The sequence below is a fragment of the Coregonus clupeaformis genome, chromosome 39 (genome assembly GCF_020615455.1).
Source record: "Coregonus clupeaformis isolate EN_2021a chromosome 39, ASM2061545v1, whole genome shotgun sequence".
Taxonomy (NCBI): Eukaryota; Metazoa; Chordata; class Actinopteri; order Salmoniformes; family Salmonidae; genus Coregonus; species Coregonus clupeaformis.
In genome coordinates this window covers 15,849,308-15,863,528 of record NC_059230.1, presented here as the reverse complement: position 1 = coordinate 15,863,528, position 14,221 = coordinate 15,849,308, and the positions used below count along the sequence as shown (strand labels likewise).

At 43.7% G+C, this 14,221-nt stretch overlaps 1 protein-coding gene across 2 annotated transcripts in view; it reads left to right on the top strand.

Moving 5' to 3' along the window:
• Positions 1-4,632: 4,632 nt before the first annotated feature.
• The window catches only part of LOC121554164 (pre-mRNA-splicing factor ATP-dependent RNA helicase DHX15), a 31,215-nt gene continuing 21,626 nt past the window's right edge, over positions 4,633-14,221 (top strand). The window contains exons 1-5 of one of the 2 annotated variants that reach the window (XM_041867633.2): positions 4,633-4,833; positions 6,557-6,869; positions 7,841-8,034; positions 8,316-8,475; positions 10,567-10,785. In XM_041867633.2, coding sequence (XP_041723567.1) covers positions 4,829-4,833; positions 6,557-6,869; positions 7,841-8,034; positions 8,316-8,475; positions 10,567-10,785 — 891 coding nt within the window. In that variant the 5' untranslated portion in view covers positions 4,633-4,828. Of the gene's footprint in view, positions 4,834-4,872; positions 5,030-6,556; positions 6,870-7,840; positions 8,035-8,315; positions 8,476-10,566; positions 10,786-14,221 lie in introns of those variants that run through there. The other variant, XM_041867632.2, reaches the window with a different exon arrangement.

The window sequence follows — 14,221 nt, the reverse complement described above, 5'->3', positions numbered from 1 at the left end:
TTTGAAGAATAGTTTTGATGTCTTCACTGTTATTCTACAATGTAGAAAATAGTAAAAAAAGAAAGAAAGAAAAATCCTTGAATGAGTAGGTGTGTCCAAACTTTTGACTGGTACTGTATATATATATTTGTGTGTGTGTGTGTTTTTTATTTATTTATTTTCCTTTATTTTCCCCTAACCCTACCACCCCTCCCCTAATTTGAGTAAACGAATGGACAACAACACTTAGGCTTCTACTTCCCGCTCATACATACAGTGGGGAGAACAAGTATTTGATACACTGCCGATTTTGCAGGTTTTCCTACTTACAAAGCATGTAGAGGTCTGTCATTTTTATCATAGGTACACTTCAACTGTGAGAGACGGAATCTAAAACAAAAATCCAGAAAATCACATTGTATGATTTTTAAGTAATTAATTTGCATTTTATTGCATGACATAAGTATTTGATACATCAGAAAAGCAGAACTTAATATTTGGTACAGAAACCTTTGTTTGCAATTACAGAGATCATACATTTCCTGTAGGTCTTGACCAGGTTTGCACACACTGCAGCAGGGATTTTGGCCCACTCCTCCATACAGACCTTCTCCAGATCCTTCAGGTTTCGGGGCTGTCGCTGGGCAATACGGACTTTCAGCTCCCTCCAAAGATGTTCTATTGGGTTCAGGTCTGGAGACTGGCTAGGCCACTCCAGGACCTTGAGATGCTTCTTCCGGAGCCACTCTTTAGTTGCCCTGGCTGTGTGTTTCGAGTCGTTGTCATACTGGAAGACCCAGCCACGACTAATCTTCAATGCTCTTACTGAGGGAAGGAGGTTGTTGGCCAAGATCTCACGATACATGGCCCCATCCATCCTCCCCTCAATACGGTGCAGTCGTCCTGTCCCCTTTGCAGAAAAGCATTCCCAAAGAATGATGTTTCCACCTCCATGCTTCACGGTTGGGATGGTGTTCTTGGGGTTGTACTCATCCTTCTTCTTCCTCCAAACACGGCGAGTGGAGTTTAGACCAAAAAGCTCTATTTTTGTCTCATCAGACCACATGACCTTCTCCCATTCCTCCTCTGGATCATCCAGATGGTCATTGGCAAACTTCAGACGGGCCTGGACATGCGCTGGCTTGAGCAGGGGGACCTTACGTGCGCTGCAGGATTTTAATCCATGACGGCGTAGTGTGTTACTAATGGTTTTCTTTGAGACTGTGGTCCCAGGTCTCTTCAGGTCATTGACCAGGTCCTGCCATGTAGTTCTGGGCTGATCCCTCACCTTCCTCATGATCATTGAGGCCCCACGAGGTGAGATCTTGCATGGAGCCCCAGACCGAGGGTGATTGACCGTCATCTTGAACTTCTTCCATTTTCTAATAATTGCGCCAACAGTTGTTGCCTTCTCACCAAGCTGCTTGCCTATTGTCCTGTAGCCCATCCCAGCCTTGTGCAGGTCTACAATTTGATCCCTTATGTCCTTACACAGCTCTCTGGTCTTGGCCATTGTGGAGAGGTTGGAGTCTGTTTGATTGAGTGTGTGGACAGGTGTCTTTTATACAGGTAACGAGTTCAAACAGGTGCAGTTAATACAGGTAAGGAGTGGAGAACAGGAGGGCTTCTTAAAGAAAAACTAACAGGTCTGTGAGAGCCGGAATTCTTACTGGTTGGTAGGTGATCAAATACTTATGTCATGCAATAAAATGCAAATTAATTACTTAAAAATCATACAATGTGATTTTCTGGATTCTGTCTCTCACTGTTGAAGTGTACCTATGATAAAAATTACAGACCTCTACATGCTTTGTAAGTAGGAAAACCTGCAAAATCGGCAGTGTATCCAGCAGGTATACCTCACTGGTCATTCCCAAAGCCAACACCTCCTTTGGCCGCCATTCCTTCCAGTTCTCTGCTGCCAATGACTGGAACGAATTGCAAAAATCTCTGAAGCTGGAGACTCTTATCTCCCTCACTAACTTTAAGCATCAGTTGTCAGAGCACCTTACCGATCACTGCACCTGTACACAGCCCATCTGAAATTAGCCCACCCAACTACCTCATCCCTATATTGTTATTTATTTTGCTCTTTTGCACCCCAGTATCTCTATTTGCACATAATCTCTTGCACATCTAGCATTCCAGTGTTAATACTATTGTAATTATTTTGCACTATAGCCTATTTATTGTCTTACCTCCATAACTTGCTACATTTGCACACACTGTATATATATTTTCTGTTGTATTTTTGACTTTATGTTTTTTTTACCCCATATGTAACTCTGTGTTGTTGTTTTTATCGCACTGCTTTGCTTTATCTTGGCCAGGTCGCAGTTGTAAATGAGAACTTGTTCTCAACTGGCTTACCTGGTTAAATAAAGGTGAAATAAAAATTAATTAAAAATTTTTTTTTTAAAGTATCAAATACTTGTTCTCCCCACTGTACTATATACACTTCATGGACACAGTATATTTTACAATAGTTTTCTTTTGTTTGTTTTTAGTCCCATCCTTCAGCTACATTCAAACCCTCCCATCTATCTCTGAAGACCATCCAGTTTTGATTTCTATTTGCCATATATTTTTCAACTGTGCTGTTTCACAAAATGTCTGAACCTATATACATTTTACGGACACAGTATATTTTACATTAGTTATTTTTAGTCCCACCCTTAAGCTCCACTCAACCCCTCCCATCTATCTCTGAACACAATAAAACAAGATTCTCTGGTCTGATGAAACCAAGATTGGAGGAAACCTGGCACCATCCCTACGGTGAAGTGTGGTGGTGGCAGCAGCGGCAGGGACTGGGAAACTAGTCAGGATTGAGGGAAAGATGAAAGGAGCAAAGTACAGAGAGATCCTTGATGAAAACCTGCTCCAGGGCGCTCAGGACTTCAGTCTGGGGCTAAGGTTCACTTTCCAACAGGACAACGACCCTAAACACATAGCCAGGACAACGCAGGAGTGGCTTCTGGACAAGTCTCTGAATGTCCTTGAGTGGCCCAGCCAGAGCCCGGACTTGAACCCGATCAAACATCTCTGGAGAGACCTGAAAATAGCTGCGCAGCGACACTCCCCATCCAACCTGACAGAGCTGGAGAGGATCTGCAGAGAAGAATGGGAGAAACTCCCCAAATACAGGTGTGCCAAGTTTGTAGTCGAGGCTGTAATCGCTGCCAAAGGTGCTTCAACAAAGTACTGAGTAAAGGGTCTGAATACTTAATACTTATGTAAATGTGATATTTCTGTGTTTTTTTTGAAGAATTTCGTAATTGTTATACAATCCTGTTTTTGCTTCGTCATTATGGGGTATTGTGTGTAGATTGATGAGGGGGGAAAAAACTATTTAATCCATTTTAGAATAAGGCTGTAATGTAACAATATGTGGAAAAAGTCAAGGGGTCTGAATACTTTCTGAATGCACTGTATATAAAAAGTTTATAGATCTAACTTAATTATATTATAAATATAACTTTTTCTAAATTATGAAATATTAGATCAACTTACCTCAGAATCGTTTTGTTAGTGACTTAAAAAGTTTTAATGAGACAGATAGCATTTTTAGTTGAGCAAGAGTAGTGGCAGCCAGGGAAAGTGTTGGGGGGGATTCTGATGTAAAGTGGTTTCTGTGAGAATTACAGGGGGCAGTTACCCTATTCGATGTGCTCATGGAATTTACCTCCTCTACTTACTTTTTATTGATTATATTCTGAGAGGTCAAAGTAAAAAATGTGGGTGAATTACTAAACGGCTGTGGTGTAAAACTATGAAGAAGTTGTAGATCTTGAAAATCAGTTGAAATAACTATTTTAAACAATACCAGTTTATTGTCACTTGGCAATAATAATTATTCATAGCTTATACAGTTACTTGATGTTTCAAGTGCAGCTTTGCAATCCATTCATCTTGATATTATTGAGAGGTTGTTTCCATTCAGGTTGCAGGCTATTGTCCCTTTTCACAATGAAATAACAGGGCTATTCCTCTCCTGTGTCAGTGTTGGTCCTCTCTCTGTCTGTCAGCAACTCTGCTTGGCAGACCTATTTCACACACAATTGGACTGTTATTTAATTGCCTGTGAAAGAAAGGGAGCTAAAGGCCTGATATTTTAAATTAGCCTTGGATAAAGAGCATTAGTAAGGCTTTGTTGTAACGTTGACTTCTCCTTCCCTATCACCATCAATCCCTGGTTACAAGCAATGAGCCATTTGCCATTACAAAGCTTGTTAGGAATGTCCAGGCTGTGTAATTACCTGTGTCAATGGCAATGATTGTCTCCAGTGTCAGCTGATTCATCACTACATAATTTTATAGGTTGAAACATTCAAGAAATCTCTTTGAAGAGTGGTGTAAACACTGAAAATGTCTCATGTGTATAGGGTTTGTCATATGTTCTTGAAAGATTGACATGGCTTGAAATAATCACGTACATCCAAAATGTGCATAATGTGGCTATCTTGCAATAACGAACACTTTGACAGCCCTCTTCAAGTACATATTTTTCGTATAAATGTTATTTATAAACAAATGTGAGTTTTGTAAAACTTTTGCCCTTGGGATGAATTCTTCAACTGAGTTTCATCAACGGATTCGGTTAATGTTGGTATTGCACATGGACTCTCTTTTTTTATTAGGGGGAGACTGAGTTTGGTGCAAGCCATAACATCCCCAGACAGCCAACCACTGACTCCACGTCCACGGCAGCAGCTGTCCTTTACAGTTTCACGTGGCGCAAATATTTAACTCGCAATATTTTGCTAATATAAAAACGTAATTAAATATATCTGGCTCGACGAAACTCACGCTAAATTGCTGTTTTTCCGTCATTTTCGCAGAGATAATAATGAGGTAAGTGCTTCCGGTCGCCATATTTGTGGTGCTTAGCAATAGCGGCAGCGCAGATAGAACAAGGAGCTATTTATAAATATCTTTGGCAGCAGTGTGCAGAAATTGTATGGCATATTCGATCTACATTTGTGACTTATTTTGGATAGCTATTTACGTTAAAAAACAATAAAACCAAAACAAAAAGGATGTCTAAAAGGTATCGGTTGGATTCGGGAGATAATTGTTATTCATCGAGTAAAAAGAGAATGTCTTCTGATGGGTGTATAGCAGGGAGAGGGAGGGATCCTTTGTTTTCGTGTTTCATGGGCACTGCAGTGCAGGAGATTTTTGGCTGCAACTAACGTCGTTCGCATGCTATCTAGCTAGATCGAATGTAAATGCAGAATGGACAAAACGTCCAGGGTCGTGTATACGGCAAACAAGTATTGTAGTCTAGTTACGTTAGCTATCTAGTCTTCTAGATCCCCGGGACCACCCATATGTAAAAATGTGTGCGCACATGACTGTAAGTCGCTTTGGATAAAAGCGTCTGCTAAATGGCATATTATTATTATTCTTATTCTAAATAAACACGCAGTGTAAGCTAACATAGTTAGCAAGCAGCTAAAGCAGGCTAACGTTACAGAACAGTGCAAGAGATGCATCATTCATGCACGTGGGTTTGCCGCCCGCGCGTGGCTGGTTAGGTAGGTGGGTAGCTAGCTAGTTAGCATCCAGTCAGTAGTATTGCTAATACTAGCTAGCTGGTTTGCCAGCTATCATAGTAGAGAATGTTAACTAGTTATGTTAGCTAACTAACGGTATATTATTTGCTTTTTAAACAATAAATGTAAGTGGCTAGCTGACATGATGATTTAGGTTTGTTTTGATTGAAACTACCCGAAAAGCCACTTACTAACTGTTAACTAGCTAACATAGCTAAATCACTAACGTTATCATTAATAAACTGCAACTGAAGGAAAATACCAATTCCCTAATCCCAAACTATATAAAATGTATAATTTGTATATCATCCAATGATTCAGTTGTCAGTGGACGTCAACGTGGTTCTGAAACACATGGCCAACTTTGTCAGAACAGGATTCATTCATGAATTAAATCCTTACCTATAATTGGGTACTGAAATGTCAACATTCTAGGCCCATAAGAACATGACAAGAGTTCTGAAGGGTCAACTGGTGAATGTACTCAAGCCAACATGATGTCCTAGGAAATAGTGCAGTTGCTCTTGACACAGGCTGCATTGCCAAGACCAGTTTTTGCCTTTGGCCAATTCATCAAATGGAGTCTTCAACATTGGTCTCATCAAAGAAGGAAAATCAATACGTTGGTTCTGGGGTGCAGACATGCATCGTAGCATAATAAAAAGGAAATAAAGATATTGCACATTTGTAAAAGGAAAGTGTTCCCCTTTTGATATTTTAGGCCATTAATTTATTCGTTAATGTGACCTTTGCATGCTACACTTGATTACATCCTTCTGCAGCGTGAAAGGGAAATGCGCAGTAACCTTTTCATGTTATTTGAGGAAAAGGACATGACATAGCCGAACCGCGGTGCATTCTAGGATCTGAGCTGTCCTATTTCTGTGTTGGTTGTTTGGTTCATTCCATTTTGGAATGGTGATGGGAAAAGAGATGGGAATGGGGCCTGGCCGATATGAAAAAAAGAAAAGCTTTGTCTAGTCTAAGTCACACTATTCACATTCATGCCTCGACCACAGGCGAGACCGCGACAGGGACCGCGACGAGCGGTTGAAGGACAGGAACAGAGGCCGGGACGTCAAGCCCTCTGGCATGGCCCTGAACCCGGCTGTTGGCAGCGGCATCGCAGGCCTCCTCTCCCACAAGCAGACGGCCATGCAGCAGCAGATCAACCCGTTCACCAACCTGCCCCACACACCGCGCTACTATGAGATCCTGAAGAAGAGGCTCCAGCTGCCTGTGTGGGAGTACAAGGAGCGCTTCAACGACATCCTGGGACGCCACCAGTGCTTCGTGCTTGTCGGAGAGACGGGCTCCGGCAAGACCACGCAGGTAACCAGGATAAGGGGTAGACGTGTGCATGGGGGGTACTCACACAGTCAGTAAGTCTCAGTCAGTCAGTTACTCAAGACACAAACAGACACACACACTTACTCGCACTTAATGCAGAGGTCGCACTGCATGTTTCCTGAAGTGGCTGACAGCAAATTATGACTGGGAAAAACATTGGAACGTTTGTCAATAATTTATTGATATTGGTCTGTTAAGGATTTACATTCATGTGGTGGTGAGACGGAATGTATCTATTCATTGTTCTCCAAGCCATATAGCATTATATTCACAAACAAACGGTAACACAGCCAAGAAAAGTCAACTGATAACTCGATACTGACTGTTTCCTATGAGATGCCTGGATGCCCTCACACACACTCCCGTTATTTGCAGAATAATCCTGCCGCTGTGACCCATCTCCTTTTCCCCCCATCTTGATTTGTTGACATGTTAAATGCAGTGTGTGTGTTTCCCCTCCCTGTAGCAAAGTGGTTGGTTGCCACTAACAGGCACTCATCCGAGCCCAAGGCTAATCCGGCAGAAGGAACAGTTTCTAACTTTAGGCCGCTCTTAGCAGGTCCCCTCGTCTTTTGAACAGTGTGCGGGGGGATCCCCACCCGGGAGTGCCTATCAGCAGAAAGCTGTCAGACTCTGTCTAATACAAGCTATCATCTCAGCTTCTCTGGAGCTCGCAGTTGATTATCAGAGCGTGGGCGTGATCGGGGACGGTGGCATGGGGTTTACAGACAGTAAATGGCAGTTTATTTATTCTTCGCTCTCCAAAACATCCATGCTATCAAAGCGTATGTGTTTTTGACTCAAAGCTATCTTCAGTGCCATTTTGTAAAGCGCTTTTGAATGGTATTGGTTTGGTTGCTGATTTGTGGAAGGTGGGGAAGGTCAAGGGATAGTAAAAGTGAGTGTGGTTGAGTAACTTCTTCCTCTCTCCATCTCCCCCTCTCCCTCCTCAGATCCCCCAGTGGTGTGTGGACATGGTGAAGGGCTTGGGCGGTCCTAAGAAGGCGGTGGCCTGTACACAGCCCAGGAGGGTGGCAGCCATGAGCGTGGCTCAGAGGGTGGCCGACGAGATGGACGTCATGCTGGGCCAGGAGGTCGGTTACTCCATTCGATTCGAGGACTGCAGCTCGGCCAAGACCTTCCTCAAGTAAATGCCAGTCTCTACTGAAGTTGAACTTCCACAAACGGTTTTATTTCACTGAGGTTGTTCAGTGAGGTGCATCGTAGCAATACATTTTGCAACGGAAAACAATTTAGCATGTCCAGATAGTACCTCCCTGTTGTTCTCTGTTAGCGAAAAAGTTAGATTTCAAATATCATTTACAAGCAAAACCTGGCTAATTTAGCAGTACACAGTTAATAATTAAGTTGTTAGATTAAAATGTCCACTTTAAAGACTTACCCATTGTGTTTCCTCCCTCGATGCAGGTACATGACAGATGGTATGTTGCTGCGGGAGGCCATGAACGACCCCCTACTGGAGCGCTACGGCGTCATCATCCTGGACGAGGCCCACGAGAGAACGTTAGCCACAGACATCCTCATGGGTGTCCTCAAAGAGGTCGTCCGACAGAGGTCCGACCTCAAGGTACATGTCAAACCCCCATACCCCTGGGTGCAATGCACTGAACCTTGCAGGTAAAAATGTCCTGAATAGAGCTGACCTTATTTCTACTTGACTCTACTTGTCAGAGGAGCATGTCAGTTCTATGCTGTATTTCTATCTAAATGTTTCCTAACTTTGTACACCACTGAAAGCGATCTGAGCTTTCACGCAAGTGCCAGGTGAATGCAACCCTGGCCTTGCCAACAGTTCCCACTCGCCAGTCTACATTCCACAGCATCTCATAGTCATGCCACAGAGTTTCTAAACCCAAAGGCGCCAAATCGTGAGACTTCCAGGAACGCTTTTAGGGATTGAGATGTCAATGAGAGAAGTGAAAAATTATTCCTTAGTTGTTCATTTTCTCGATTTCTAAAGGCACAACCTAGATTTGTGCCAATGTCTTAAGTCGCTGAACCTGTCGTTACTACAACCTTGTGAAAGTGACAAACTGACACGTTTTCATTTGAATGATAAGTGCCTTTGATTTAACAGCCGCAGTTCGACACGACCTGTAGACCCTGTGACGTGTTTCTGCGCATGAGCTTAGCTAGCTAACGTCACCATGACATCGCCTACAAGCGATCAGGGATTTCTATTGGAGAAGCAGTTTCTGCTGTGTTCGTTACTGCTTCTCAAAGCCCTGTACCGTTTGATCCTCATGTCTTCTCCTCTGCTCACTCTCCTAGACCCAAATCCTACCTCCGACCTAGTGCTCTATCCTACACGAGTGCCTGCTTCTCTGTGTGCACGCACCCGCTTGTGGACACGCACACGCACACACACACACACACTCAATTATTACTCCCCCCCAGAAAAGCCTCAGTGGCAGTCTCTCCACAGGCTGACAGCTGTGTGTCTATTGAGGAAAAGACAAACGTCAGCCATTCAGCTCAGAAATGCACGGCGAGTCCCCTATGCGGCAGCAGCGAGATTGCTCCCCGGGTCAGCCCATTTAAGAGAATCAGCCAGGGATGGGGCTTTCAGTTTTTATAGGCCGAATGTGCCGGACACAATTCTCATAAAGCAGATGGGTAATGACTAGTTGTTCTCAGGGATGGTATCAAAGGTTACACACGTGTTCAGGGACTGTTAAATAAGATCTAGGTTAGTGGCAACGATCCTCCCGGCCCTGCTCATGTCCCTCTTCCCAAACTCCCTCCTCTCCCAAATTTGAAGTTTAATTTGCCTTGATTAAGAGCAATTATAATGTATTGCTGTGCTTAAAGCGAAATAGCGCAGAGACCGTGGACCAAAATAATGGGAGAGCAGAGAGGCGCGCTGCCTCCCGTCAGAATCTTAATGTGCTTAATGGGCCCTAGGGGAGAACATGGTGTGCCCGGAGACTTATTCGGGCAGTGAGCATTGTGATCAGCATGGGTCAGGGGCTCTGTCCTCCTGTGATATATCCACCATCTTGTTTCCTCTCACTTGGCCAGGGTCCAATCTACACCCTCTTTCTGGTTCACGCCCGCTTCCTATCCTCCTGCATAGAAGTTATCTATTATGTTTCCTATGTCTACAAACCTGTTTTCGCTTTGTCATTATGGGGTGTTGTGTGTAGATTTATGAGAATATTTTGGAAAAAATATCAATTTTAGAATAAGGCTGTAACGTAACAAAATGTGGAAAAAGTCAAGGGGTCTGAATACTTTCCGAATGCACTGTATGTTTTACCTCCTAGGCCTTATCCATTTCATCAGTCACCTGTGTCGACTATCACTCTTAACTACCCTGTGGTGAGACTACACCAAACCCTACCATTCTTCAACTTCTAAATACTCCTACCTTAACCTTTATCTACCTACACTATACTATCGTTCGTCGCTGTCCCCTGGTTATATGCAACCTCCTCTCTTCACAGTATTGCTCCTGCTAAAAGCCGCTGTTTCGGATTGCCCTTAGACACTGATCTAAGATAACGCTAATCGTAACCTGAACCATTAGGCCAAACTACAATCTAGAACTCCGATCAGTGTCTAGGGGCAACTTCATCCTATAGCATCATATAACCCCATCAGCAGCCATTTTCTCTTCCCAGTCCTCCTCTCACCACCTTCTCCTTTGTCTTGTCAGGTCATCGTCATGAGCGCCACGCTGGATGCCGGCAAGTTCCAGGTGTACTTTGACAGCTGTCCGCTGCTGACCATCCCGGGACGCACGCACCCGGTAGAGATCTTCTACACGCCGGAACCCGAGAGGGACTATCTGGAGGCAGCCATCCGCACCGTTATCCAGATCCACATGTGTGAAGAGGAGGAGGGCGACTGTCTGCTCTTCCTCACTGGACAAGAGGTAGGCCCTTTTCTGCCACCATTACAGCTTTTCACACGCGCACACACGATCGAGATGATCAATGCTTAGATTAATAGAGATATTGAATGCATGTGGCCTCGCCTGTTTGGAACCTACCCTGGTAAGAGGGAAAAAAAGACAGTGCCCCAGATTTAGCCTTCCCCATGAATCCCTGACATTAAGTAATTTATAATTTTTTCACTCCTCCAAATGTTGTCCACTGATGTGTAATGGAGGGTCAGGTTCATGCCCATAATGATGAATTTGGTCACAGCTGGGAGGGCACACACCTGCCTGCCTTCCCCCAGAAACGTCTGTCTGCCTCCCAGGTCACGAGTGGGAGAGGCAGCCTGTCTCAGGGCTCAGCAGAGCTGCAGCGCCACACTGTTATTCTCACCATTCTCTCCCTACGTAATGTAACAGTTTGTGTAGCTTATGGTTGGGACATGAGAACTAAGTGAGGTTTGTATGAATGCAACCCTAGACTGAGATTAAAGGGATACTTCGAAATTTTGGCAAGGACACTTTATCTACTTCCTCAGAGTCAGATTAGCTAGTGGATACCAATTGTATGTCTCTGCGTCCAGAATGAAGGAAGTTATAGGTAGTTTTAGCAATAGCGCAATGACTGGAAGTCTATGGGAACAGTTAGCAATTGCGCTAACGCTAGCTAGCAACTTCCTTCAAACTGCACACAGAGACATAAAAATGGTATCCACGAGTTCATCTGACTCTGGGGAAGTAGGCTAGATAAAGGGCTGCATTGCCAAAATCTCGAAGTATCCTTTTAAGACCGAGTGTGACTGTTAATGTGCCTGGAGCTTCTCATTTTGAATGTATGGATTCCCTCACGTTGGCGCGGCGTCACCATCCAGCGTAGCCATCTTTCAAAAAAATTCAACATATATTTAGCTGAGTGCCCACCCAGTCGGATAATGTGACAGCCTATTCATTAACGGCAGTCATTTGTCATTCATTGGCGGGCTGGGACTGCACTACCGCGCACCTACATCCGTTTTCATTGGCAGATGCCGATTCGATGCCTGGTTCGTTAGGGAAGGGATGAAGTCACGGAGGAGCATTGTATTTGAAGTGGTATCATTTGAGGGGCTGGTAATTGATTTTAGATTTAGTGGTGTTCCAGCCACTCGGACAGCCAGGGAACAGCATTGGCCTCCCCTATTTGAATGTGCAGAGGAGAAGCGAAGCTTTGCGGGAAATTCGTTAAACATTGTTTAGAGGTGGACGACGTCTTTTGATGAGTATCCACCCCCCTTCACATCTCCCCCAGCTCAATAACGCTGAATGCGTTGGGGTGTCAAGCTGCCGAGGCAAAGCAAGCAGTGCAGTCAGAGAGCACACCCACGGCGAGTTCATTAACACTCTCCTAATTAGGTTAAAGAAGTTAATGTGAGGTAGCTCTGGAGGAGATGGGTGTTCAAAGGGTGCCCCCCGGAGTGCATCTTAACCTCTCGTCTCCCCGCAACTTTGATGTTGACTAATGATCGGGGACGCAGATCCGTCTTTGAGGTAAAGCTGTTTTCATTTATGACAAATGAAAAGCGAAGGGGGCGGGATTCTTTCCCGCCCTCCCTCCCTCCATGTATTTGGGGGATATTGTCCCTGCCGCGAACCATTTAAAACAGACAAACTCAAACTCCCCAAAAAAGAGAGGCAAAACTTATCACAGCTGCCTCGCCCTGATAAGTCTCACCATTTAAGCTGCCCCCTCAGCGGTTCACTTCAAAACATAAAGATTCGCCCGGGCCTCGGTTAATTAAGTGGACCGAGGCGAGTGCCTAATTGAGTCTGGTTAGGTGCCTGGTGCTCCACCGTATCTCTCCTAGGGTCGCTGTGCACGCGCTCCATTTCTCTTCAGGCACTGGCACACCAGCTCAATCCCAGCGCCTTGGCAACAGTGTCCACTTTTCATGACAGCTGCTGCATCCAGAGGGTTGATGGTCTATTAATGCGCAGGCTAATTTTATCAATCTATTCATTACACTTTTCCACTATAACTTGTCAATGTGTTGATTACATGGCTATCGGTGGGATGGATTTGACTTGTGTAGTGGGTGAACACAGCAGGGAAAGATTGGTCTAGGAATGCATTACTGTCTGCATACAAAGTCCACAAACACACAGAGAAATCCTAGCCGAGGTTGCCTATGTTTTTGTGATTTATTAAATCAGGGCAAAGCCTTGCCAATTCTTAGGAGAGCATATTTTCTACTGGGTAGCTCTAGGTTGCAGTCAGTGTCACATTGTGGCCTTGGTATGACTATCAAAAACGGTTCCCATAATTTCAGAATACACCAAGGCTATACCCCTTTCTGCCCCAGCCCCCTTCTCCTTCGCACTCCAATAAAACATGTATTTGAATCTGTAAGTGCAAATTGTCACGTGACCCCCAACCAACCTATAGAAGGTGCTGCACAGCTCCGTAGGGCCTGAAGGTGGAGCAACAGCACAGGCTGTGGCCGTTTACATGTTGGTGTATTTGTTTAAAGGGAAGATTGCAGAGTTAGGTTTCTGTTAAACATTCTGATTGGTTTCATCCTTCCAACTAAATGTCCCAATACTACATATTACTTTGTATTTTGGGAAACATTTATATTTTATCTGAATTTGACCGAAGTCATGTCGGAAAAGCGTTTAGGAAAAGTGATGTCAAGAGAAGAACACACAACAGGAGTGAAGCCACTGTCAACATAAGACGGTAAAGACCCACATCATACCAAGTCCTCATTGTTTTGAGTAAAGGGTCTGAATACTTACGTGAATGTGATATTTCAGTTTTTATTTTATAAATGTGCAAAAATGTCTAAACCTGCTTTTTGCTTTGTCATTATGGGGTATTGTGTGTAGATAATAATTTTAGAATAACAAAATGTGAAAAAAGTGGAGGGGTCTGAATACTTTCTGAATGCACTGTATTAGCAGTTCAGGACATCAGCATTTCTTGTACTGTTACACAAAATCAAAATAAACCTTTACCATCATAGTAGACATTGAACGTCTATAGCCAAACTGGCTAAAACTCTGTTGTTTGCTGACGGTAGCTATAGCTAGCCACATGCTAACCTGAGTTCTAACGTTACTAGCAGTAGTAACATTAAATCCAGGTATATTGGCTAACACAAACATTGACCACCATGATATCCTGCAAGATAGTATGAAAATGTATGCACTCACTAACTGTAAGTCGCTCTGGATAAGAGTGTCTGCTAAATGACTTAAATGTAAATATATTGGCCAATAAAGATCAGGTAGTTCAGCAAAAATAAAGACATACCTTGAAATAAACAATTGCATTAATCAAGTGTTTCCCAATCTCGGTCCTCGGGACCCCAAGGGGTGCACGTTTTGGTTTTTGCCCTAACAATACACAGCTGATTCAAATAATGAAAGCTTGATGATTAGTTAATTATTTGAA